At 47.9% G+C, this 27,108-nt stretch overlaps 1 protein-coding gene across 17 annotated transcripts in view; it reads right to left on the bottom strand.

The window, feature by feature from the left end:
• Positions 1-6,078: 6,078 nt before the first annotated feature.
• ACKR3 (atypical chemokine receptor 3) overlaps positions 6,079-27,108 on the bottom strand; it is a 48,406-nt gene continuing 27,376 nt past the window's right edge. For 9 of the 17 annotated variants that reach the window (XM_082312857.1, XM_082312847.1, XM_082312854.1 and 6 more), the window contains 2 exons: positions 19,436-19,624; positions 6,079-8,060 (listed from right to left, as the gene is read on the bottom strand). In XM_082312857.1, coding sequence (XP_082168983.1) covers positions 6,939-8,033 — 1,095 coding nt within the window. In that variant the 5' untranslated portion in view covers positions 8,034-8,060; positions 19,436-19,624 and the 3' untranslated portion in view covers positions 6,079-6,938. Of the gene's footprint in view, positions 8,061-9,435; positions 9,667-12,364; positions 12,408-16,198; positions 16,472-19,435; positions 19,625-19,878; positions 20,085-20,234; positions 20,419-20,627; positions 21,104-27,108 lie in introns of those variants that run through there. The other 8 variants (XM_082312850.1, XM_082312849.1, XM_082312859.1 and 5 more) reach the window with 7 other exon arrangements.

The following is a 27,108-nucleotide window of genomic DNA, read 5'->3' as shown; positions in this document are numbered from 1 at the left end:
GGCCAACTTCCCATTAAAGCAGCCACCTCGGGCCCATGATGAACCGGTCAAGCTGAACCAAGAGGAAGCAGCGGCCGGTGACTCTCAGGAGCTTGCAGAATTGGCGTTTCCAACTGACTGCCTCCCTTGCTCCTTCAAACCCCTCAACCAAAAACACCGCATTCACCGGGCCAGACAGGATGGGAAATAAGAAGAAAAACTTTCTCTCCATCACCACTCTTCTTTATAAAACTGCCACCCCTGCCTCCCACCAAAGCAACGGGGCAACCTTGAAATTCAAGCCAGCCATTGGAACAAGTTGGCTGGGTTAGAGACAAGAGCTCCAGACCACATCTTCAAGGGCTCTGCATCCTTCACACAGCGCAGGATTCCCATACCTTTCATCCTGCATTGGTTTTAGAGTGAGGCCACGTGGAAAAAGAGAGCCAGGAGGGAGTGTGGCCATGCCGCAGAGGGCTCACAGGCTGCTTCGTGAAGTCACGTCCTGCAGTCAGGTGCTGTGATCTCAGATATTTTACCAGTCCTTGATGAAAGAAGATAAAAATGATTAAAATGCCCTCCAGAGGAGGTTCATATGGCTCGATGTATAATCCCAAGATGAGCAAATCCACTTTGCCCCAGTCATTACCCAGGACAGCGAGTGACAACAAGGTTGCGGTGGGGTGCCTGGAGGAAGGGAGATGCCAGCTCCCTGGTCGGGAGACCAGAAATTTGACTTTCCTTCCCTTTCACACCTTCTGCTCTGGAAACAGCATCCCACAGACCTAAACTGAAGCAGCCTGCAGCAGAGCCTGTTTGGGGACAGACCAGGGGATGCCTTAGTCTCAGTCTGGGACCCCCCACCAACCCGTGCACAGCAGGCAAGTGCTGGGACCAGCAAAGCTCCCCCATCTCGAAGCCCACCTTACCCACCTTCAACAGGGTTGGGATGTGAGCTCCAAGGGTCAGGCACTGCCCTTGGCTGTGTTTGCACAGCCTGGCTCAATGGTTTCAGTGTCTTGGGACTCCTGCAACCCAAGCCCTAAATAATGAGAATATTCAAGTGTCGTGTGCTCATCAGACTAAGATTCACAGCATCACCCCGATGGATATGGAGCTGATGGGAACAGATCCTGGCAAGCTGGTGGTGATGGGAGCTGTAACCCTGAGATGCAGATAGACGCACCCTGACGCACGACGACCGTGACTTTGGCTTATTGTGCATCCCGATTCCCTGCTGCAGAAGACATAAATGTGCCTGTAGGTGGCCCAGAAACACTGACTTATTAAAAAGAAAAAGGGGAAAAAAAAAAAGAATGAATGCAGCGTCTGTCACCCTTTCGCAGAATTGGTATTTTTTGTCTGTAGTTGGTGCTTGTTTTCCAAAGATTTACATTTTTGTGTGTGTGTCATTCGCTTTTCATGCATTTTGAGACCTTGGAGCTTAGAAATTCAAAACACTTGTCAGTCACGTCAATCCTTCTGGATAAAACGGAGCTGCCACTTGGATGGATTAAAAAAAAAAACAACAACAAACAAAACGCACTTTTCTGTCAAGCTGTGACTTGGTCACCCTACTCAATGCAAGCAAGACAATGTTTAGTGAAAGCAAAAAGAAAGATCTAAGTTTTCATACTTGTCGGTGGAACTAAATTGATTAAGGTCATTTCCTAGGTAGGTTTGAAATCTTCTGCAACAATTTTTTTAAAAGAAAAAGCAAAGTGCCCCCAAAAAAAGGGAAAAGTCACTACTGCAAAAACATTAAATCTGCTTGGGTAACTCAGAATATATGTTGGCAAGGCAACATATCTCAGCTTGAACAGTAAACCTGCTATGTCAGAGGCTCTGCAACATATGAAAGAGACTTGGGTTTCAATATATCATGCTGAATTTACTTCTTTTCAGCCTTTCATGGCAAAGTATTTGATGTCTGTCCTTTCACTATTGCAATCGATAGGGTGACCTCACTTAAAAGTCTCCTGACCTTCGCTGTTGTTGGTATTGTTCTGTCAAAATGTAATTTAATTCTTTTTCTTTAGTCTGGAAATAGCACTGTACAGACAGCAAACATGATAGGGGCTTGGGTTTTTCCCCCCTAACCTAGAGGTGAGAGGTAAAAATATCCATCATCACAGTTGGCTTAAAACCAGATGATGTCAAGAAGTGTATGACGTACAGCGGCCCAGACCCTCTGCTGAAGTGGACCTGTTGGGTTGCACCGATTTCATACTTCACATCGGAGCTAAGCCCACTGGCATCTGCAGAGGATCTGGTTGGTTTCCCAGCACTTTCTTGTAAAGATACATACCTGCTTGGTAAGGTAAATAACCAGAAGGGCCTTGTTCTGATGCTCTCACTCCAGTGAGGAAGAGCATCCTACTCAATATTTTAGCCATAGGATTGAGTGGTCTCCCTGGATTCACAGCGTCACTGGGATGTTGGTATCTCTTTGGTAATATCACGTTATAACATTTCCAGGATAGAGACCTTTAGCTAAGGCCTTGTATATATTCCACATAATCCCAGAAAACCAAATATATCAAAACCTACAACAAAAAAGTGAACTGTTTTCAAACAGCTACTACCAAAATGGGAGGAGACTGTTTTTTCTCGTGACAGTGGGTGTTAAAAGAGCCAGCCACATGCTTTTGGGTTACAGCTGGATTATCCATCACAGGATCTTTGTGAGCCTGGTTTGAATCATATTATAACCCTGTAACGCAAGTACTTTTGCAAAAGCAAACTCACATCATTATCTGTTGTTTTACTATTATTATGTCTTTGCATTACTGCTGTACATGGGTATTACATTGCATTAGTGATGCAGATGCGCACATCTGTACTCACACCCACACATTTGCACAGGATTATGGCTAAAATTCCTGATCCTACTTATAAAAACCCCTATAAATCCTGGATAGCTCCCTTTAAATCATCAGCATTATCCTACTGTAAATCTGGGGTGTAAATCAGAGCACACTCTGGCTCAGATGCTTGTCAGCCACACACCGTAATGGAATGGCAAGGCTAAAGGCAAACATTGGGCTCCGTACGCACCAGTTCCCCCCAAAACCCATCCCGATTGCATCATGCCCTGCTCAGCCCCACACCCCATCACAGGGGCTGAGTCCTACTTCTCAAAGTACCAGCCCAGCTCTTCTATCAAGAAGCTCTCTGAAACAGATTAAGAGCTGGCTTTGGCAGCACTGCCGCCGCCACGTGCTTAAATATTGCTCACAGCTGAGTTATTTCTTGCTTCTTAGGAACTTTAAATGGCTTTTATGCTCAGTGAACTCATGAAAGGCTAGTATCTAAAGTCAGCAGCACTGAAACGATGAATTAGCTAAAGGAGAAACAGGCCAGTTAGGCATTTCTTACAATACATTATCTAGATGGTTGCCAGAGGAGCTGATTTAAAGTCACTGTGCTGCACCTGAATGTCGTTTATGGCTCATAAAAGGAAATCTGTGTTTAAGTAACAATAAAGGAGGACTACACTTTCTACATAAAAAAAAAAAATCCTTTCTCACAGAGCAGATGTATTTTTATTTGCTCAGTGCCTGCCTCCGAGGCACGTGGAGTCTGACAGTGCTGGGATGCTTTCAGCGATAAAGTCCAGGAGTTAAGCAGGAGGACTTGCTCCAGCATGGGTTATGTTCGATTTTTACTCATTTTTCCACCGAGGCCTTTACATAGTGAATTTGACCTCCTTGCAAAGGCAAGACCTGAATACCTATGTACATCTGTACCTGTCAGAGGAACAAGGGAGATCCCTGGGCGCAGGCAGCCAGCCCACCAGTCCTGCCCCAAAGCCACAGCCCTGCAGCAGGAAGAAGCAGGGAGCCTTCATTAACACCCCCCAGCTCCAGGGTGAGGACATTTGCCCAAACAAGGTGACAGCAGCCATCGCATCAATCACTGTAAGTCACAGACACATCTGAGGACATGTATTTTCACTCACCTGTTATCTGCTGATAAATTCCCTCATATCAGACTCCAAGGGGTCCAAACCCACTTTTTTGGTCTTAGTGCAAATACCAGCTAGGGTACTGTGTCACACAGAGCCATGAGGAAAGCCTCCTAGAACATATACATATGTCTTTTCCTATTATACCTCTGCCAAAGTTTGATTTTTGAGAATTTTCTGCATGAAAACAAGTCCTAATGAAAAATATGCAACAACTGACAAACCCTGTCCTTGTGTCTCTCTGCACTGTTTTGCCCTCCACTGATTTCCCACCATCTGCCCGCTACCACCCTTCTCATGGAGTCATGGCCACCTCGGGGCTGCCCACCTCCACACAAGTAGTGCCGATCCCCGGAGAGGACCTCAGGCACCCTTCCCAGGCCCTGGTGCTGCTCCAAGGGAGAACGCTGCCTGCCAGCTCCACCTGCCCTTTCAAGAGCCAGGGAGACAAGGTGGGTGCTCAGCCCCAAGTCTTCCCATCCGAGGAGCTGGAAAGGACCTGCGCGTGTGATGTTACAGCTGTTGACAGCAAGGGTCACAGTCCCGACCTTTACATGCTCTCTCAGTCTGACCCCGCTTTTGGAAAAGGCATCATCCCACCACGATTCATCTCCCAAAGGAAGCGGCCTGGAGACTTTATCAGTCCAGTCTACACAGCAGGTCTGCAGGACCTCCCCGACACTCAGCACTGCCCAGGATCTCCAGAGCTGACGCCACGCTGCGAGTACCAAACTGTGGATAAGAAAAGAAGTTGTGAGCTTCTGCCTAGTCAAACCTTCAAACCAGCTACAGCATGGCATGGAAACATCATACTGAGACGGGACCTGAACTGAACTATTTATACTGCTGTAAACTGAGAAATACCCTGCAGGCACACCCCAGCACACGGGAGCCGGATGCCAGAGCTGTACGCAGCACTCTTGGGGAGGACACAGCTACACATACGGATGCTGGGGCATGGGAAGCAATACCCGCTAAATCAGGAACATTAATTTCTCAGTATTAACCCACCACCTCCAATCTTAACTATGAGCATGAGGGAGCACTTTCCTTGCAGTTCAGCAGTACCTTAAGAAAGGCTTATAGGAATCTGAAAATAATAATCTCTTGTAAGAAGCGTCTGCACAAAAGGCTATACTCGTGTAGCAACATTGCGACAGTTACGCTGGCAGCCCTTCTCCGCAACTGGCTCCTCCATTTGAGATAGACCAGTGCTTTTTCAGAAACACCAAGCACAAGGAGGGGATAGTAGACTTTGCAAAGTTGGCAAACATCTACTTTTATAAGATCATCTTTGAGAAAACAGTAATGCAACATACAGAAAGAAACAAAATACAGTCATTACAAAATTGTTTGGCTGTTGGGATCTCAGAAGGATAGCAGCATGCTTTGATTTACCAGGAATTTGAGTGTAGCCTTCAGAGTAAAGCAGTTAGCACTGCACTGGAGTTGCAAAACACGCAAACCAGCAACAGCAAGTCAGTGATGGCTGGGAGACATTGATTCAACATTAGTTACCTTGTCCTGAGACTAAGACAACCACGATTTGCTGGCTTAAAGATCTACCTGGTACGTCACGCAGTGGCTGAATCCTGCCCCATGCTTTGGCAATATGGCATTGCAAATTCAACACAGGCCATAACAAAGAGAGGAGATAAAAAGAGATTTAATGCTGTCAGGACTGCTAATCCCCAAATTCCAGTGCAAGCAAACACCGCAGAGGACTGAACCTGGATTAGTCCAAATATCCGCTCCATCTGTGTACTTCCATATTTTCCTTCTACATGTTTATTCCTAAGCTACAGAGACAGCCTTTCATCACTCCCAACAGCTTTCACCTTATAAAACCAGCAGCTCTACCTTCCCAAGCAGCACAGCCTCCTGCAGACCCGCTCCTCCCACCCCGTCCCCTCTTGCCACGCACCCTGCCGTCTCACATTCCTCCATTCAATGGTCTCTGCCCACCGTCAACAAACATCAGGAAAATACAGACTGACCTGTTTGCTCCTGCACCAAACAAAGGAGAGAAGGTGGCTTTGGGATTTCTTCTTTTTGGCTTTTTTTTTTCTGAGGAGGAGGAAGATGACAAGTCAAATCACTGGTAGGCATAGATTTTTTTTTTTTTTTCCAGATCTTTATTTTACAAAAATAACTTACAAATAGAGACAACTCTCAGAAGTAAGATCATTCATTCTGTGCATAAGGATACAGCTTTGTGAAGTACATGTGTAGGAGTTAACAACTCTTAAAATACTGTTAATTTTAACATGATGGTAACTATATTACAGTACATACATTTCATGCTCCAGACATGTGGATATGACCACCACATAAAGCTATGGTCAATAAAGTGTGCCAGCCAGGGAGGATGCACCTAAGAGATCATTTCCATACTGCTAATTATTGGCATCCTCTTACCTACAATAGTTTAAACCAAATGGCAATCTAACACTCAGACTACAGCACTTTGGATACACTCATCAGCAATATACTTCAAATACATGATAAAAATATATTTAACTTTCAAATTACAATTGTATAAGGTACACCAAGAGCCAGAAAATAAAGTCTCGAGCTTTTAAATACAACACACTATATATATAACATATACAAGGAGACGAGAGGGAATCTACACAGGGAAGAAAAAGCTTATCCTGGAAATGCATGTTATCTATGGTACACAATGGCTTTGTCTGCTAGAAAGTCATTTCCATTTGCATAGCATTGTCGAGAAGTCCAGGCTGGGGTAGGAGGAGATCAAACAACACACACCACCAAAAGGCTTAATTTTGGTACCACTTCCATTTTGCACCTGATTCTACTCTTAAATTAAGTGTTTGCTATTTCTCTTTTGTAGGCTGGAATTCATGCCCCGTTCACAACAAGCACAGGGGAAGGACGGGCGGGGGGGGACAAACCAACAACACACAAAAAAAAAAAAAAAAAAAAAAAAAAATCAAAGAGTCAAGGAGGTTTCTTTATGGGGCTGCAGTCATTTGGCATTTTGCTCCAAAGCAGAGTACTCTGCTTCCGACACTCTGGAAGCATCAATAAGTTTAGTGAGACCAGTTTTGGCAGAGTACTTGAAAATAAAGGCTTTCATGAGCTCATATCTGTAGTTGCGGTTAATGAAGCTGTACAGGATGGGGTTGACGCAGCAATGGACTAGAGAGAAACACTGAGTGATGTGAAGAGTGGCATACAAGAAGTTCTCCATCTGACAACTGAAAGGTATGAAATGGAGGCTATAGAAGATGTCAAGCAGGACAGCTACATGGTAGGGTAGCCAGCAGACGAGAAATACGACAACGTAGGAGAAAATTATCTTCCCATTGCTCTTCCTCTCTTGATCACTGGAGGTGGAGATGGTCTTCGCAAGGAGGAAGTAGAAGAGAGCAATAATGGGAAAAGGGATAAGAAAACCCAGCACAACAGAGATGAGCTCCATGCCAATCAACCACTCTTTGAAGCTCTCCTCTGGGTAGACAGGACGGCAATAGGTTTCGTTGTTGGAAGAGACAGTCTTGAGATAATAGGTGTCTGGGAGAGACGCAGAGAAGGCCAGGAGCCACACTAAGATGCAGATGCAACGGCGGATTATCTTCTTCTTGCGATTGCTGGAATTGGTGAAATAGGCAACTGAGAGGTAGCGGTCCACACTCATGCATGCCAGGAAGAAGATGCTGCTGTACAAGTTGATGGAAAATATAAGGTGAGTTATCTTGCACGTGATTTCTCCCATGTGCCACTGGTTATGTTGGACGAGGGAGACGACCCACACCGGAAGGGTGATGACGACGCACAGATCAGCAATAGCCAAATTAAAGATGTAGAGGTGGGTTTCATAGCCGGTCATTTTGGCTTGGAGGTTGACCCACACCACAACTGAGTTGGCCACCAGCCCTATGACAAAGATGAAAATGTAGAAGAAGGACAGGGTGTACAGCAGGGCACTTTTGTTGAGCATGCCGGGGCATGTTGTCGCATCAACCGTGATGCAATCGCTGTTGTTGCACGTCCAGTTGATCTCTGTCAAGTTGGCCGTTTCCAGAAAATCGAGGATGGAAGCAAAATCAAGTGCGCTCATGTTCGCTCAGTTTGGAGTTCAAGTGACCTACAGGCAAAATAGGATCAAAAGAAATGACCTAAGTTAACAGAGATATTTCTGCTGCCATCTTCATACCATAAAGCACATGCAGGTCACGCTGTGTTAGTGATGTCCTACTCTCATAAGGCACTTTCCATTAAAGAGATCCATGGAGTAAAACAACCAAAACAGACACACAGCAAAACTCATCTGGTTGACAAAAGAGGAACAGCACTAGCTTTTTGTGTGATTTTTTTTTTTCCTTGCAGCTCACATCTGACATCATCAGGTTGGCTGTCGTCCCTGGGTGTGAAATCCGCAAAGTACACCGTGGCCAAATAAATGTCAGGCAACTAAATCTGTCTTCTCCAGCATAAATGATGATACTATCGCTTTCAGCAGGGGAATCTTTAAGCCATTTTATCTGCACTCCCTCAAGCATAGTAGAATTGATCTGCCTGATACACGGTACCGTAAAACATTTACCACAAGCCCAGATCCAGCTGCATTAAGCAGAAATGGGGAACTAAGGGGCTTTGTACCCTCACCCAATTTTAAATTTAAATCTTGCTCCGTCCTCCCCTCTTCCCTTCAATTTTATTTTACAAAGCATCCCCTGTGATTAACGATTATCATGTAGCTTTGAGAAAAGGGGGAAAAAAAAAAAAAAAGTCGGAGCTTGACCGCTGAGTAGATCTGCTGGGCTTAAGTTTTCTTTTTAGGAGAGCGCTTTGATTTACAAAACACTCCGCCCTCACAGCTGGCTCCACAACAACTGCTTCCTCCCCACCCTTTTGCTTGTCCACATCTACTTTTCTTGCCTCTTCAGTGCCTTCTTCCACCAGCAGACAGAGGACAAAGCAGGGGTTCCTCGTTAACTTCCTTGCCAGCAGAAGGGCGGGTCCCAGCAGACCCACATGGCTTACGCAAAATCCAAAGCTGGGCTGCTAATTACCGTTGTGCTTTTGGGGCAGTGTAAAAATCCTGCTTCCCCTGCTGGGATCCTCCCACCCCACAGGGCCAACTGTACCACCCACGGCAGCAGCCGGCTGCCTTGGCCCCTGGCCGCCACGCTTCAGCCAAGCAAGTTTTGGAGCCTCGTGTCCGCAGGTTCCAGCTTGGGGCATGCCAAAATAAAGATGGAGAGGTGGGTTTTCAAGGGATGGACCCCTTCTCATTCCCCCGTGGCTTCACTTGAGCCAGAGCATCGGGTCAGCCAGACCACCCGTAGTCCCCACCGTGGACACTTCTAGCATCCTGAATGATGGCCACCTTGTTCTTCCCCATGCCCCCAGCCCCAGCAGTGAGAGGTACCCCCTGATGCTGCCCCAGCCCTAGGGGCAACACCAGCATGAGCAAGCGGCCAGGGAGAGCAACAGGGGGAAACAACTCCCAAGGCCACCTGTATCTCTGAACATCCTCAACCCCACCATAGGACCTCTCGGTGGGGCTTACGGGAGCACGGAGGAGACAGTGAGTAGGGAAGAGCTCGGATATGCTCCTGCGCTGAACATCCTCTTCTCGCCCCCGCTCTCCGAAAAGGGACATCAGTTGACACAGCACCTCTCCTCCTCCATCTGCATAATTGGCTCTTCCGAAACCTCCCACCTTCCCCGCCTGCCAGGGATACAGGCTACAGAAGAGAAGGGAGATAAGGGGGGAGATTACCAGGGAGGACTCAAGGCACTATTGTCCCAGTGGAGGGGAAGCTGGTGGCACTAACAATGACGGGGGCCATGCACACATCCAGGGGAGATCAAATCTCTCCACAAACAGGGCCCAAATTGGCCCTGGGAGGAGATCTAACCTATCGCTTCAAACCTGTGCAGCCTTGGAGGCTTTCGTCCTGCTGAAAGACGGAGTTGAGATTCAAACCAAATTAAGCATGGATTTTGCTAAAACACTGGCAGCCTTCTGTCCTGGGATAGATGATCCTCCGTCTCCAGCTCAGGAAAACACAGGGTGATTTAACCCATGTTAAACCCACATTTAACCCACTCTGCTCCCCACAGAGACACAGGCCACCCTCAAGCTGCCTGTACCACCTGGTCGGTGCAGGCAGCAGGGATGCGCGCTGCCCAGGCGCAGCTCTCCAGGATGCTCGCTTCAGCCCAGGGCTGCAAGTGGGAGAGAGGGATGGATCTCCTGCTAGACCTCATCCAGGTTCCCACCACTACCGCTGCGTCCGCAGCACAAACACTCTTCAAGGCCTCTCAAGCGCAGGAAGAAGTGGCACCATCCCCAAGTCCCTGTATCTCAAAACTCCACAGCAACTAAAGCAAAATCCCTAAAAGCCACAGAACTCCCAGCCCTGTGGCACGGGCCACCATCTCCTGCTGGTATTTGTGGACAGCGAGGCAAGTAGAGCAGGAAGAACACCAGGCTACCCCCAAAACACCCCACAGAAGTAGCACAGGTGGGCCTGGGCATCTTCTGGGAAGGCACGTGGTCCAACAAGGAGGGTGGGCTCATGCCACATCTCAAGACCCCAACTCAAGCCAACTTCCAGGACGGGGCTGTGACCACCCACTGCCAAGCCTCCAGCACATTCCCTAATGGAGAAGAAACTCCCGCCTGGCCGTGGGGTGTCAGATGACCAGTGCCAACAGAGAGGCAGTGACGGCGAGCAAGGAGGCAGCAACAGGGCAGCAGAAAGCCCTTGAAGCTGGGACTCACAGCAGTGCTGGGGACACCACGGCCAGCAGCCTAGGACAGCAGCTAGGAGAGGGCAACGCCATCCTGGCTGCTCACTCACAACCATCCTGGGGATCTTACTGAACACAAACGATGCTCAGCCCAAATCTCAGCCTGCCTCCGCTCCAAGAGCGGGTCTGCTGCATGCACGTGCATCCATCTGTCCGGGGCCGCCTGCATGCCTGTGCACTTTTGCATCCCCAGCGCGGTAATAAAAATTTGAAACCGATACGGCCTCCCAGGCTCAAAGCCCTGCTGGGAAGGATGGCTATATTCAGAGATTACAGCTTTACAAGGCCAGGCTCTCTATAGTCTGGGATTAGCTGCTGTAACCTGAGCTCCAATTCCCACCCAGATTAGCTGGGAGATGCGGGGGGAACCCACCAGACAAACTCAATAAAGCCACTCTGTGCTCCTAAAAAAATACCTTTAGCGCTCTCTGCAGACAGCACAGTATCCTAAAAACTTGTGAAGGCAGCTGGAATTGCATTTTGTGTCCACTACACTGCAAAGCTCTTGCAGGCCATCACCCCTTCACCTGGCAGGCACGTGTGCTATGGCCAGTCCCTGCTAGCTCGCAGGAGTTATGGCATGAAGGGAAGATGATGCACCCGTAATCCCGCTCCAGACACCCAGAGATGTCCCTGGAGCCGATGCAGCCTGCAGGACTGCACCCTCCCCATCCCACCTCCTGCCCAGGACCCGCTGCAGGCTGTGATAAAGTAAACAGGCATGCCCATCCCTGCCTAGGAGGGGAGCCTAGCACCCTGTGGCAGCGTGCAAGCCCTCGACACCTTTGGGAACTTCTCAGCACCCTCTCTTCCATCCAGAGCATCTTGCAGCCCAGTCCTGCCTGCACTCAGACCTGCCTCCGGGCAGCTCAGGGGTGCAGGCAAACTGGGCTTCGCCCCTCCCGAGTGCAGGAGAAAATGAGCTATGCCAGGAAAAGCCAGGACGGATGGTCAAGTTGTCACCTACACACCTTCACCTTTCCTGTATCAAAGGACCAGCCTGGTTCTCCAGCATGGGAAGGTGGGCAGCACGGCCTCTTCCAGGCCATTTGGCCACTGCAAGAGGCCACCCATGCCCACAAGGGGCTTTGCAAGACTGAACCCAGCATGTTTAAAGTCTCTTCTGCAGTTCTGAGTTGAAAAGAAAAAAGAGAACGGGGAAACAGGTGTGCCACGCAGCTCTGGATCACACCTAGGCATGCAGGGGAAAGGAGCACCCAGAAGCGAGCAGCACTCGGTGCCAGGACAGCGGCGGGATGTTGCAGTGGCTCAAAGCAGGTGACTCCAAAATCTCAGACCCTCCCAGCACGCCGCCAACCTCCGCTACGGCGAGGTGTGCCAGCCCACTGACCTGGCCACGGGAAAACCAGGTGGAGTGCCAGAAGAGGAGGCTCCCCCCCGCACCCAAACGCGATCCCGAGAGGGGCTGGGATGCAGCCGAGGGGGGCGACGGGGAGCTGGGGCCGAGGCTGCGGCGGCCACGCTGCTCCAGCCTCCCGCGGCTGTCGCCCCTCACGGCCCCGGGGTGGGGGGACACGGACACCCGTGGGGCGCTGCCCGCCCTCCGCACCTCCAAACCCGGCCGGGTTTAGGCTCCGCTTCCCCCGCCCTTAGGCCCGCCCTTACCTCCCGCAGCCTGAGCACCGGGCGCCGGCGGAGCGACTGAGCGCTGCCCGCCGCCGCCGCCCCCTTATATCCGCGGCGGGGGACCGCCTCTCGGGGGCGGCCCCGGCCCCGCCGCCCGCCCCGGCCCCGCCCGGCCCCGCGGGGCGCGCTCCGGGGGCGGCCGCCGGCGGCGGCGCCGCGGCCCGGGCGCCGGGAGCGCGGCCCGGGCGCCTCGCTGCACCCCGGTGAGGGAAAGGGGGTAGCGTGCGAGCGTGGCTCCGCTAACATTGACAGGAGAGCGGATCGAGGGGTGGGGGGATAGGGGGCCTCAGGCACCCGGTGGCAGGAGAGAGGAAAAGGGGACTGAGACCAGGATGGGAAAAGGGAGAAAAAAAAAAGAGAAAAGAAAGAAAAAGAGGGAAAGAGAGGGAAAGAGAGGGAGGGAAAGAGAGGGAGGGAAAGAGAGGGAGGGAAAGAGAGGGAGGGAAAGAGAGGGAAAGAAAAATAGAAAAAGAAAAAAGAAAAAATAGAAAAAGAAAAAAGAAAAAAGGAGAAAAAGAGAAAAAGAGAGAAAGGGGAAAAGGGGAAAAAGAAGAAAGAAGAAAGAAGACAGAAAAAAAGAAAGAAAGAAGAAAAAAGAAAAAAAAACTTTAAAAGTCAAAGAAAAAAAGAAAAGCAGGCTTCTAGTTGTTTTCTGGTTTGTTTTGTTTTTTCCCCTGCCACTATAAAATATTGAGAAGACAAGTCAAGGGGAGGGAGTGCATTCTCATCTCTACTCCCTTACCCAGGGCAAGAAAAATTAACACCAAGGAAAAGTGACAGGAAGCTAGAAACTCGCTAACTAAAACTGAAAATCCACTCCTTGGCACTCCTCCTCAGCACAGGAAAGGCAGGTAATTAAAATGGCCCGTGGAGAAGGAGGGGGTAGGGGTCTGTACTCAGCTCCAGCGGGGTCAAGCCTGTCTGTGTCACGGGGAAGAAACTAGGATTAGATGATAATCTACCTGCCAACACAACGACCGCATGATACAACCTGCTGACGCCTGACAACGGTGCTGACAGCTCTGCGGGATCTGACGCACGCACCACCGGGCTGCTCCGAAAACACCAGATAACCGAAGAGCTTGGCTCCCCGCTGCCAGAGCACACAGCGACACGCACGGCTCCGAGAGCCTACCTCACCTCGTCATTACTGAGCCACTGTCCAGCCAGGAGAAACAGGTTACCTAACACATTTTAACCATCACTTTTCGGAAAGATACAGGACATTTTAGCACTTGCAACCCGAGGGCTTCAACACCCCCAGAAAGCATGTATTTTGTTTCCCCAAAGATGCTTAATCCTGTTTCCACAGGCAATTAAAAGCTTGCATTAAAACCTGCTGGCAAATGCATGCTTAAAAAGAGAACATGTTTTCCCATGAAAGCGCCTAACACAAGTTCTCAAGCTCAAAGCAAGTCAGGGATGTGGCAAAACGAGACATTTTATTCTGTGGGAGATGGGACCCATTTAGAAAGAGCAAGGGTGCACATTAAAAGGACTCCTAGTTGCCAGCAAAGCACTCTTAATTCTGGAAAAAAAAATAAGAGAGATTGCTGTTTCAACTGTGCTCCATTTCTCAGCCCACAATGCCTAAATTCTGCCCCCATCACAGAGCGGAATGAGATGCATCAAATTTACACACCTGCAAGTGAAGGTACAATTAGCTTCAGCTTTTCTGCCAGCAAAGAGAAGATTAAGCTGTAGATATTACACCTCCTGCAGCTCAAAGCACGCACTGAAGCTTGCCCGGTGCTCACCCCCAGCTTGGCCCCGTGCATCCCCAGAGACCTCCAACATCTCCCAGCTGACACCGCACTGGGGTGTCCTGGGGAGCAGGTGGCAAAGGAACATGCTGGAGAAAGGCCAGACCTGTTGGGTGTTTGGTGGTGCCTCTGTCCCCACCGGGATCTGGGCTGCCACCGGCTCAAAGTGCCACTCTGCGACAAGACCTCAAGAAGCCACCAAGCAGGCCACCTGGACCATCCCATCCACCACCATGCTCACAACACTGCTGTGGGTTTAGGTGCCAGGCAAGGAGGGGTCTACTCACCATCGCACGGATGGAGAGGGTGCGATGTAAGGTATCCTGTCCCCTTCCCTGACCCCCACTCTCCCTGGATAAGGACAGACAGGTCCTCCAAACTTCACAGCTGTCAGTGAGCAAAGCGTTTCGGCATCCGCTTGAATTCTGAGTGCTCGCTCAAGTCCATGGATGTTGGCGGAATTAAACCACGATGAGTTCAGACAACGACAGGATTAGGTTTAAAAATAAGCATGTACTGAAGCACTTGGCTAAATTGGGCTTTGAAAATCCTAGGGAAAAAAAAGTAAAAACAAAGGCACTCTAGCAGAACTCCAGAGTCCCTTGGCCAAAAAAGCAAGCGGAGTGGTTTTTCCTTACTTAGCATGCCAGAAAATAACATCAAGTAGTACAATCTCTTCCACAGCTCTCCAAAAATACTGGCCAGCATCTGCAACCGCAAAGCTGCTGGCTGTCCAGGAGTTGCAGGCAACCTCCCCTCTCCTGCATTTGCCGAGAGCAGAGCCCTTGCTGCCCTTTCCATGTTCCTCCCTCCAGCTATCTTTTTATAGCAAGCACGTTCCTCACGCAGGAAGAACGGAGCCCATTCCCTTTCCATTATGAAAGCCAGATTTTGCTCAGCATTCAGGGGTGAAATTCTTGGACGGTAAGCAAAACAACGCGGTCTTGAAAAAAACCTGCACCCCCCACGACCCAGCAAGCAGAGCCAGGGAGAAGCTGAGCACCCCAGATAAGATCGGCAGAGAGTCGATGCTACCTGCTTGCCATGATTAATTCATATCTGCTGCCATTAGACCGCTGTTACAGCCCGTCCAAGCAGGTGTCCCAAGAGATGTGATAGTCCAGTGACCAGAAACTCCTTGTAGATACAGCTATCCAGGCAAGGCTATCCATCGCTCATTGAAAACGAGCTGGCTCCAGATATTTAGGAAAGGGGGAAAGCAAAGCTCTGCAGCTCCTCACCCTGCTATGGAGGAATCTGTGGCAACACGCCAGGGAGGGATCAGTCACCGTCACAGGGCAGCAGATTCGCCTCGCTGCGCTCTTCTTGAGGTCCTTCCACAACAAGCCTCTGCTATCGCCGCAGGGACCGCGGGAGGCCCTGCGCGAGATCAAGGCTTCACCGCGCTCAGCACTGCAGATAAACACACCTAAGGGCAAGCTCTGACCCGCGGAGACAGGTACAGCAGGAGGGGCAGACACAGGGTGTTGGGCAAAATGAGGCACTGAAAGCCAGATTATTATTTTAACTGCTTATCCAATTGTTTTGCATTTATATTTTGTTTAACTGCCTGAACTACAGCAATACATATTTTTTTCTCCAAAAGCACAAGTTTTTACTAATGGGGGGAGAGAGAAAAATCAGGAATTTCTCACAGTCCCCACAGTCTCTCCCTGCTGGCACTGGGAATGTGGGCTGAAAGCATCCTCATTTTCTCTTAAGGCTTCCCTTTCCAACTGGGAGGCAGATGGAAGCTAACACCCAGCCCTGCCTACCCAAGTCAACAGAGAAATTTAAAAAAAAAAAAAAAAAAAAATACAAGTTGGCAGCTTTAAGTGCTAGAAAGATTTTTTTGAGGGGTGAGAGAGAAAGCCAATAAGGCAAAGTGCATATATGTGTTGGGTGGGGGAGCATTTCAATAGCACAGCAAATATCAAAAAGGGACAAAGGGAAACATTTCTCCATTACACAAGAGAGGACTTGCATGCAGCAAGAGTGAGGCGGGAGCAGCATCACCGAGTGGGTGTCCAAAAGCAGCAGCCTTACGCACAGGCGGAGAACAATGTGCCGGCCAGGAGTGCAAACACCCACATCGAGACGATAAAGCCAGGGAGAGCCCTGGAGGAAATCAGGCTGTGATCCGTGAAGTGTACGAAGGTAAAAAAGAGCTTCCTGCAGTCCTGGCAGCCAGCGCCAGCGGGCTGCTGGATGAAAACGCAGCGCTCATTTCCTCCCTCTTCCAAGACAGCTAGTTCTCTGTCCTCTCCCGGTCACGTTCCTCGCTGCATCGGTTGGATGATGGATGGAGGAACAAGCCACCAGACTAACAAAAGGAATAAATAGATGACTACATCAGGAATCACCTCTGAAATCACAGACAGAAAGGAAACAAGCAGCAAATTTCCAGCAGGCAGCGACTGCAGTACTGCCCAGCTTCACTTCCCCTACCAACAGAAAACAATCAAGTCATTTAATGCCAAGCCATGCCTAAAGCAGCGTCAGCAGCCCCCAGCAAAGCCACAGGGCTGGTCTCCTGTCCAGCTCCATCCTGTCCGGTTCGGAAGAGACGCAAGATGAGGAAACCAAGGGGAAGAGAGCAGGGAGCAGTACTCTCCCCACTGCTGCACTGTGGAAAGGCACTACTCCTGCTTGCAGCAGCATGGGAAAAGCACTAGCACTCGTAGGCAGCTCCAAGGAGACCGATGTCCTCCTCTGCAGAAGCATAGAGCGAGCCAGAGGTGCCCCAAACTGAAGGAGCTGCCATAGCCTGGGAGGGTGGGAAAGTCAAGGCAAGGGGCATGGCAATGATGCTAGGTGAGATGCTCAGCACGCCCTGGGATGCTGTACTCACTCTTGCAAAGACATGGCATTACCCTACTTTACAGGTAGGGAAACTGTGGCAGAAAGAAGTTGACCTCTTAAAATTGGGGAGCAAAGGAAGAGATGTGCAGGGCAAGGCTCCCACTTCCCCTAGCCTAGCCTAAACCACCAAACCAAGCAATAAAAGAGAAATCACAGTGCAGGACTTCCCTTTCTCCTCCATACCATCCACCCATTAGTTTAAAAGTTCAGGAGATTTTTTTTTTTTTTTTTTCCCCAGAAAGCCCCTCGTGGGCTAGTTTCCATCTATGCTGTAGCTCCAAAGCTGTATTTTCAACTTCTCCAGCACAACAATAAGGACTGAATTTAAGAGGAAGATTTTAGAGCACGAAAGCTGAGCTCCTTGGGATGTCACAGGCTTTCAGCATCTGCTGTTTGAAGCAATGCACACCGAAAGGCTTGTGAAAACCCGCCGGTAGAGATCTGTATTTTCCAGGCAGACTGTCCAGCCCGGGGACGCTGCCGTCAGCATTCACCTCTTGACAAGTGATGGTGAACAGCACTGATTCAGAGACAATGCAAAGCATGCAGCACTTCACGTTGGTCTCTATCAACTGGGCCACCCAGGATTTTAACCTTTCTTTGTCTTTTTCCCCCAAAGACGCAGCAGGAGAGAGGTTAACGCTCTCATCCAGCCACCCAGCAGCACGCTTTCCATCAGTCCCAGTGGGACCTGCAGCCATCGTTCCCAGCGAGCTTCCCAAAAGTCAAGCACTGGTATGGCATGCATCCCAGGGGGATCTGCCAAGGAAAGGGCTAGCAGAGCAATCAATTTACCGTTTTCAAGGCAATGAGAGCTTTTAGGAGAAATCAATTGGTAGTGTAATTAGGAATATTACCTGTGTAGCTAATAATTATCGAAGATGGCTCTCTCCTTCACAGTTCATTTCCATCTTACCCTTCCATTAAATAAAGGTGTTACCCATGGATGTTATTTGCAGCTTCATAATCTACAGTCATAGGCATTATTGCCATTTATTTGAGACTGTGCCGGAGCATGACTACGAGGAAGATAAAATAGGACCCTGAGCCAGAAATCCTGCCTGGAGCAGCTAAGCAGCCATCTGTGAAGATTTTTCAAAGGCATTGATTTTTACATAAACACTATTCATAAACTTCTCCTCTTTGCACAGCGCTGTCTCAAATTAGCAAGGTGACATTAATGTGTCGGGGGTAGGTTTTGACAGAAGCCACGCTACGGAAAGCTGGAGTCTGCGTCGGCAGCAAGGGTTACAAGAGGCACACTGGGGACAGAGAGGAAGGAAAGGAGTTTGAATTAGGGTGATGGGATCCCCCGCTGCCTTTGCTTGCTTCCATGGGAAAGAGTCCTGCTAGGTGTAAAACGACTAAATACTACATGCCGGTAAGAAATAAAAAATTCATTAAATCATAAATCTTTTGGAAAGGGGATCTACTGGGGAGATTATATTCGCTTTTCATAGACATATTAATTCAACGGTGGCATATCATATTGTTCTCTGCGGGGGAAAAAGACATATTGTTTTGAAGTATGATATTTAGAGCAGTCCTTTAGGAAGGAAAGCAAATATAATCTTGGCAAGGAAAACTGACTGCATGAGCACTGAGTAACGGACACTAAAAGCAGGGCCCAAGTCCCAGCTGCCGAAAGTCCGCATAGCTTGACTGGAGTTGTTGGAGCTAAGCCCATGCATGGGAGCTGGGAATGAAGGTCATCCTCATTTAGCCGTGACTCCTTGAAAATGTTAAGTAAATGAACACAAAGGGTAATTTTTTACTGGGCCCGTTGTGAACAGTCACTGTCTGCCCACTAGCAAACAACAACAGCAGGTAAGAAGACAAAGACATTACAGCTGCATTCAGTTTGATGTTCACTGGTTGGAAACTATCTGGCCATCTCCTCCTGGATCGCTTCTGGCTCAGCAGTGGAAATTGCCAAGCTCTCCTGGCTCTCAGTCCAGCCAGACACTCAGGATATGGGTAGAACTAGATGGCCAGCTACAAAACATGGGCTCACCAAAGCCCTCCTTCGGCTGCTGCCCAGTCTAGACTCTCTACGTGCCTGGTCTCTGTTCTCCAGGAGGCTCCAGTCTTACTGCGGCACATGCCCAGAAGTCTCTGCAGCAGACTGACACTATCTCCTGCCTAAATTGCAATCAGATCCGAGGCCAATATACGCCTCCCTCCCCCAAGGGACCATATCTGACAGACATTTGAGGAGCCCCCTGCATACAGCCAGCCACCGCGTATAGACGAGGTCTCCTCACAACAGGCAGCTTCCATACAATGATGGGGTGGGACTGGTCTCACAGCTCCCTTTCACAGCTATGGTCACACTCCACCTTTGGCTTCCCACCTCTCTCCTGACCCCGCAAATCTTGTATTCCTTAGAAATGGGAGCATCCCTCCCCCCTTTCTCCATCCATACCTTTAGCATGGTGGTCAGCACAGCCCCATAGGTGATATAGGTTCAAATCTCCTCCAGCTTGGCTCCAGGCATGGAGGACACTGGGACAGGACTCCTGCCCACTGTGCATGTTCTCCAGGCACTCAGCCCACGCTCAAGTCCTCAACGAGCCCTGCTGTCTCTTGGAGCATATCTTCCCTCATGAGAAGGCTGTGGATCACAGAAAAAAAAAAAAAAAAACACACATACAGACCTGACCTCAGATCAAATTCATACAGCACAGTAAGCACACCCCCAATCATCCCAAGCAGTGTTCTTCTGCCATATGGCTGCTCTCATAATAGCTATGGGAAGGTCTTCAGCACACATATAAGTTTCCATACATGACCACGTCCTTCCTCTGTGACAACTCGCCAAAGCAGTTTATTCCAGAGGAACAAGACGAGAAGGTAGCTTAAGCTTACTTCACTGAGAGGGTGGTCAGTCACTGGAATAGGCTTTCCAGGGAAGTGGTCATTGCATGAAGCCTGTCAGAGTTCAAGGAGCATCTGGACAACACTCTTAGTCATATGGTTTACTTTTAGGCAGTCCTGCGAGGAGCAGGGAGTTGGACTCAATGATCCTTATGGGTCCCTTCCAACTTGAGATATTCCATGATTCTGTGATTCTACTGCACAAAATAACAGTGACTGTTGAGCAGCTCTTGCACTCTTGCACCATAAATGCACCATTCATGCCGGTTTGACCACGTCACACTCAACCAGCTCAGACACAGAAAACTCAACTTGGCCCATCAGAAAAGATGGGATTTGCTTATCACCTGAACTGCAAAGGACGCTGTGCACAAGAGAGCACACACATGCAAACTCCTGCTGGACTTCTCACGTTTTTCCTTCCTTTTGCCAACCCAGCTATCTTGATAAAAACTTTCCCATCCATCCCAGTGAGGTGTGAAATTTGACGCATCATTGCTCCCACTGACAAAACTGCACAGAGGACTGTTCCTAGGTAATTAAATAACCAGATAAAATAAAAAAGAGCTGATGAAACATTAACCATGAACAGTCAAAACAACAAAGTCAGCACACACAAACCACGAAGACTCTTTATGCAACATTAAATCAGTTGTACATTATTTAGGTATTTGCCGTAAATGTATTCAACTACCTGCTTGAGATGAAAAACACTAATAAGGCTGTATTTTTCTCCATACCTGGGCCAGGTTCCCAGTTGAGACAAGGAGTTTATACTAGCCAAACACCGGGACAATTTTAGTTTCTGTAGAAATCCTTGTTGCTGGGGTCCTTAATATTGGCTTTAGGTGCAAGGCACACTGGCGGCAGCTCACAGCCCAATACCGTAGGAAGCCAGACAGGTCTTAGACTGCTCAAATTATCCAATGCAAGCACAAGGAGGAGGCAGCCTGTGCTTTAGCTTCTGTCCAGGGCCCCTGGAAAGTTAAGCCTAACCCATTACACTACTACTTCTTTTTCCATAGAAGAAATACACAGTCTTTTGTACTAAACATAAGGCTGCCTTCTTCTGAAGGAAGATTTATCATCTAGGATAAATTCATGAGTTCATTCCAAGTTTGTCCCAAGTCTTCAAAGCAGTGTTTTTACTTCATGATGCAGTATCAGTTGGTTCTGCCTCTGTGCCAGGCAGTCCTCACAAGACATCCCACTTTTCCTAAAAAAAACCCAAAACAAAACAAAACAAAAACCCAAAAAACCCCACACAAATGCAGATCATCTCATCAGTTACTTAAAGCCTGCACACCGAATTCCACGCATGCATGTTACAGCCATGCAAACACATATGTAAGGAGCCGAGACCAGCTTCTCTTCAAACAACAAACACCAGGAATGCAATCGATGACATTGTTTAATGAAGAGAGGTGACTGGTGGATGACAAAATCTGCTGCGAGTTGCCCCAGGAAAGGACCCAACTCTGAAATAAGAAGGATGGCTCAGTTGCCATCCCCACACCAACAGGGACTCCGTTGTACTGAGCTGAAACCTTGAACTCATTACAATGTCACTCTGTCTTTGGATGCGATATCCTGTGGGGGAATCTTCTGGGAATGTATTTTGGTTCAGACTTGGGTCAAGGAGAGTTAACTTGACCTGAAAATAAATCCAGGCAATCTCAAGCTGAAGAGCTATTGACTACTGTTTGCAATACAATAAAGTGAGGAGATCAAACTCGGCTGAAACCCAGGGTTAACATAAATCCAAGCAGAAAGGGGAACAAAAAAATTCATTCACCACCATGACAAAGGGGACATTTTTTTGCATTGGTAGAATTCAGAGCAGGGACTGAAAGTGCTTCCCAGGCAGCATTTTTAGTGTCCCATATGGTAAGTGTGTGCTGTTTAGCTGTACTGATATCTTCAACAGACTGGCAGTAAGATAAGAGGTACGCGACTGTACATGTGTGTGAAAAACGTTTTGTGGGCTTTTTTTTTTCCCCCTCCCCTTTTTTAACGTCACTAGATGGAGTTCCTCTGCTCGCATACAGGGCAGCTTTTGTGAGAGGTATTTTATATGGATCCCCAAGGAAAGATCTCAGCGGACGGGCTCTGAGCACTATTGTGTGCACGTGTGCGTAATAACTCTCAGCAACTTTCGGTTTATGGTCCAGGAGAAACAGTGGTTGTACTCGCTGCAGCTCCAAGATTAAATCCTGCTCCTGGCTCATGCTAAGGGGAGTTGTACTATTACCTTCACCGAAGCTCGCCTTTCACCTCTTCCAGAAGCTTTTTTTTTAATGTTTGTTGGATAAAGCAATTTTTTAACCAGCTGATACTTCCCAGGTCTGTACTGCAAGGGAGCCTGAGAGATGCTCCCTACCCACGCTGCAATATATCCTCAGAAAAAAGTAGAAAATCCTGCCCCCAACTCTCCTCCTTCCCAGACCTCAGATCCAGAAGCAGCAGTTTGACTCACCAGCCCTTTGCCCAGACCTGTAACACATACATACCCAACTCAAATTTTCCAGCTTCTTAATGTGGCTGGAGCTGCTGGTTGACCAGCAAATGCTCAGGAAGATCCTCTATCCACCCAGCGGTCAAACCACAGTAATTTGGTAATTTTACCAAAGTTAACACTTTAAGAGTGCAAAGCTGTTTTACAAGGATCCAACACATACAACCCCCACACAAGTCATGAATAGTAACAAGATTTAGTCGTCCTTGAACATCACCTTTTATTGCGCCTGATGAGTGTCCCCAGAGCTATCCCCAGCTTGAGCTTAGCTGGGGTTTTTTAGCCTGGAGAAGAGGAGGCTGAGGGGAGACCTTATTGCTCTCTACAACTACCTGAAAGGAGGTTGTAGCGAGGTGGGGGTCGGTCTTTTCTCCCTAGTAACAAGCGATAGGACGAGAGGAAACGGCCTCAAGCTGAGCCAGGGGAAGTTTAGGTTGGATATTAGGAAAAACTTCTTCACCGAAAGGGTAGTCAGGCACTGGAACAGGCTGCCCAGGGAAGTGGTTGAGTCTCCATCCCTGGAGGTATTTAAAAGACGGGTAGACGTGGAGCTTGAGGACATGGTTTAGTGGTGGACTTGGCAGTGCTAGGTTAACGGTTGGACTCGATGATCTTAAGGGTCTTTTCCAACCTTAACGATTCTATGATTCTATGATTTCCAACCTAGAACGGCTGGTTCATCTCAGGATAAACATTAAATGTAGTTTAGTCCTTCTGCTGGCATTCATTATCCACCCCATTTTGCAATAAGGATCTGGTCAAATCCCTCTAGTCTTTCCAGTCCCTTTCCATCATCCCCTTCTCTCAAGCATGCAAAGGGACAAGACATCTGCGCTTTGCCAGGGAAAATGCAGAGCAGCTCAGCTCATTGCAGCACAGAGATGCATGGGGCTGTACCCAGAAGCCCTGGCAACATGAACAGGGCAGGAGCTTCACCAAGGACGCATCAACTCAGACAAGACAAAACTCACCTCAATCCAGACAAGTCTGCCCAGGGTACCTGCTTACCACAGAGATTGGCTTCATCTCCTTTAAGGCATGAGTGCCACATTCCCCATCTGAGTGCAACTATTTCTAAACACAGCCCAGGGAAAGCTACATATTTATTTTTTTTATTTCACTACAACCCCTTTTATTAACCAACTTGTGCTCTAATGTAAATGATCCCCTTTTTGTAGAACAAATTATGCTGCTTCTTCCCATCTCCCACTGTGATTGCACGATTCCTGGTCAGATTGTATAATATTTGATCTAAGAATGTATAAACTCCACTAAACAAAGCTGCAATAGTAAGTGGAACAGTAAGTCAAGACTCCAACCTCTCTAGGGAAAAAAAAAAAGGTAGGTTTGACAAAGTAACATACTAAGAGAGCCTGGGAGTCTTTCACATGAAATAAAGTATTTTGAGAGGGACTCAATATTCAAACTCAGCATTTCACATCTGCACTCTTTAAAACTGTCAGGAACTTCACCCCTGACTCAAGTGAAATCTTCGCAAATTGGGATTTCTTTTACCACTGTGTGAAAATTAACACTTTCAATTGCAATTAGCAGTGCCACAGCCCTGCTCACACTTTTGCTCCAAAAACAAGTCACACATGAATATTCACAGCCAACCATTGCCATCTAACAGTAGCTTTCTAGTACAGACATTCCCAGCACATGTCTCTCCTCCAGATCAGCAATGAGAGAAGGCAGGCATGGATCAATCTCCCTACAGTGGCTTTACAGGCAGGTGCCCAACCACCGATGATCTCAGGGAGCTCTGGGATGATCTCTTCTCATCTAACCAGCAGTGCTGTGGGGATTGCTCTGCTGAGGACAGGTCTAGGGGTTATACGCATGGAAGCACAAGTATTTTTTAATAGACGCATCTTTCCTTCATCAAAAATATCCGTCACCACAGCACCTCTGCTTCTCAGCCCCTGTCTTCCCTGAGACACGTGTGTGCAGGACCGACTTAACCCTCCTTTTTAACAATCAGTTCCATCTACAACAGCAAAAACATGAGGAAAACCAGTCCTGGAGATTTCCCACCCATCAGCAGAGGTCACAGTGAGGAGGGGACCTGCACAGGTTATTATCTATTACACGCCCCTTCTCTGGTCAGGTATCAAGTGCACTGCAGTCAAAGTATCTGAGCCCTTTCTGTATGGCATGACAGCTAGCACCAATAAAACTAATTGGAAGAGGGGGTGAATTATTGATTTTAATATCATAAGTCTGATGGAGAAGGAGTTAAGCGATTCTTTTAATGCAACAAACAATATCCAACTTAAAAGCTGCGGCCATTTCAACTCCATCTCTCCTGACCGGTGTAATTAAGTCTGAATCAGAAGAAGCAGGACAAGAAATGCAAAAAGGGAAGTCACTAAGGAGAAGGGGGTGGAGAAAACCCCGGTACTACCTCACAGATAGTCACATTTCAAAGCACATGAAGAAACCCCTAGCGAAGCAGTGAAAGCCAAGCATTCCCTCTTAAAAACATAAAAAGTTATGAGCTCAGTTACAAGCCTTCCCAGTGCACACTGACATGCTACCAACCAGACTTGGACCAGAGACTCTGCCTAAACCTTTAAAAATGCAAGTAAAATATCATCCCTTGGTGGTGTTTCATCCCCGAGCCAGTCTGAAGTCATCCACAGAATCTGATGGGTGGTGTTACATATGATTTACTGGAAAGCCAAAGAAGCCACCTCACTCCATCCTTTGCATGCAGGATGGCCCATCCTCTCCTCCTTCTGCAGGACCTTTCATTTCCAGGGTCTGCTCCATCACCTTTCAGCTGCACCAAGTTCGTGAGGCAGAAAAGAAAAAGAAAAGTAATTGTGTTCCAAGCATGATATTACTGGCACTTGTCAGAGGAAAAAAAAAAAACAAAAAAACAGATTTCCTAAGGCTCCTTTCCACTCTCTAAATAGCCAAAAAGTTGTTCTCCACCCAAATAGCTTTCAAATGAAAGGCCAGAAAGAAATTTGGAGCTGATTTCAAGTCTATCGGCATAAAGTGGTGGGAACCCTTGCTGTCCTCAAGGAAGCTAGGAGAGCGGAAAGCAGAGAATCACACTCCTCTAAGTTTAAAATATTTACTTAAAACTGAACGCCAGGAAGGTGACCAAAAAATAATGTTTGAAAAGAGGGGGTGGCGATTTAAGGGATGGAAAGAAAGCTTATATTTACAGGGTCATGGGATAAATTTAACATGTCTCATCTGAAACAAATTGAGAACTGATTAGGCACCCAAAATGAAACAAACACCTAAGCCGTTTAGTAACTCCTACTTATGGCATTAGAGGAAATTCAGTTTTAAAAGCAAGTTGCGGATAGCTCTGCAAAATGCCTTCTCACTTTGCAGATAATTTTGTAAGGACGAATCAAGTACTAAAGTTCTCACCACCAGTTGTTTTGCTTGGCTTTCTTAAAAAAATAATCAATCAAACAAAAACCCCAACAACGCCTTGCATTGCCTAATAGAAACTTCAGGCTAGCTCTGGAAAATTCCCTGGCCCACCAATAGTGCTGGTGGGGAGCTTTACAACAGGCGGGTGTTCGATAGGGGGAAAAAAAAACAAACAAACAAACAAACACTTAAGTTTTCATGTTGGGTTTCATGGAAATATTTCAGTCTTCCAGCAGGGGGGAAAAAAAAAAAAAAAAAGCGAAGGAACGACGTCTTAATTTTCAGGCAAGGTTAAGTCATCATTTGGTCTAGATCAACTGCTACTCCCCACCCTTTGCGGGTGAAGCTTTCTGCTGGAGCTCCATTAACATGATTCATCCAACTTTCTCCCAGGAGAGACATTGCTTCATTGGCATCCCTCCTGTATCTTGAGAAACACAGTCCAGCCAGAGGGGAATGGAGGCAGCTGCTCCAAGTGGATTACTTTTTTCTTGTACAGGCCCATCATGTTTCTTGCATAGAAACAGGAGGAGTTAATCATGTTCTTGACATGAAAAAGAAAAGATATATTTGTTTTTTAAGCCAGGCTGCAATGATGAGAGTTAAGATGCTGATGTCAACCACAGCAGTGTAATCAGCACACACCCACAACTGGCTCCAGAAGCAAGGGAGGTTTATTTATGAATTATTACATGAAGCCAGGAGACAAAAACTGCAAGCAGCAGAACAGCCACCAGGCCAGCTGCAATTTCTGCTGGTCAGTCTAAATCCTCTGGATCCCTGAACAAGCTATTAATGGCCAGATGGATGAAAGCAGGGTCAAAAGGCACTTCCAACAGGTCTGCAACATCTTCACTGAGCACTTAATTGTTCAAGGCAAGAGGCTCACACATCAAGGATGACTGGTCCTGTGAAACAGACGTTACACACGCTTTTGGGGCTCTCCTCGTTTTTCAAGGCAGGCATTTTGTTTTGTTCTTCAAGATTGGGCATGAAGTATTTATTAGCACAGACAGCTGTTTGGTTAGCAGGGACAGCCAGCCACGGTGGGGCAAACATCTGGAGCCCATGATCAGCCTCTTCAGAAAAACTTCTTGGGCAAGTGAGGACACGCTGGGAGGTCATAAGCAAAACAAGAACAAATTTCACTCACTGGGACTCATAATTGGTCTCACAAGCATGCACAGTATGTTTGCACAGAGCAAAAGGTACTGCTTACTGTGTTTGTTGCTGTAACTATCAATAATGCTTTGTGATTGCCCAGGAGTTCAGGGCAGGTCAACATGCCATGAACAATTCCTTTCCTA

This window comes from Platalea leucorodia (assembly GCF_965183815.1).
Source record: "Platalea leucorodia genome assembly, chromosome: 5".
NCBI lineage: Eukaryota > Metazoa > Chordata > Aves > Pelecaniformes > Threskiornithidae > Platalea > Platalea leucorodia.
The sequence above is the reverse complement of the archived record's forward strand: the minus strand, read 5'-3'. Positions and strand labels throughout refer to the sequence as shown.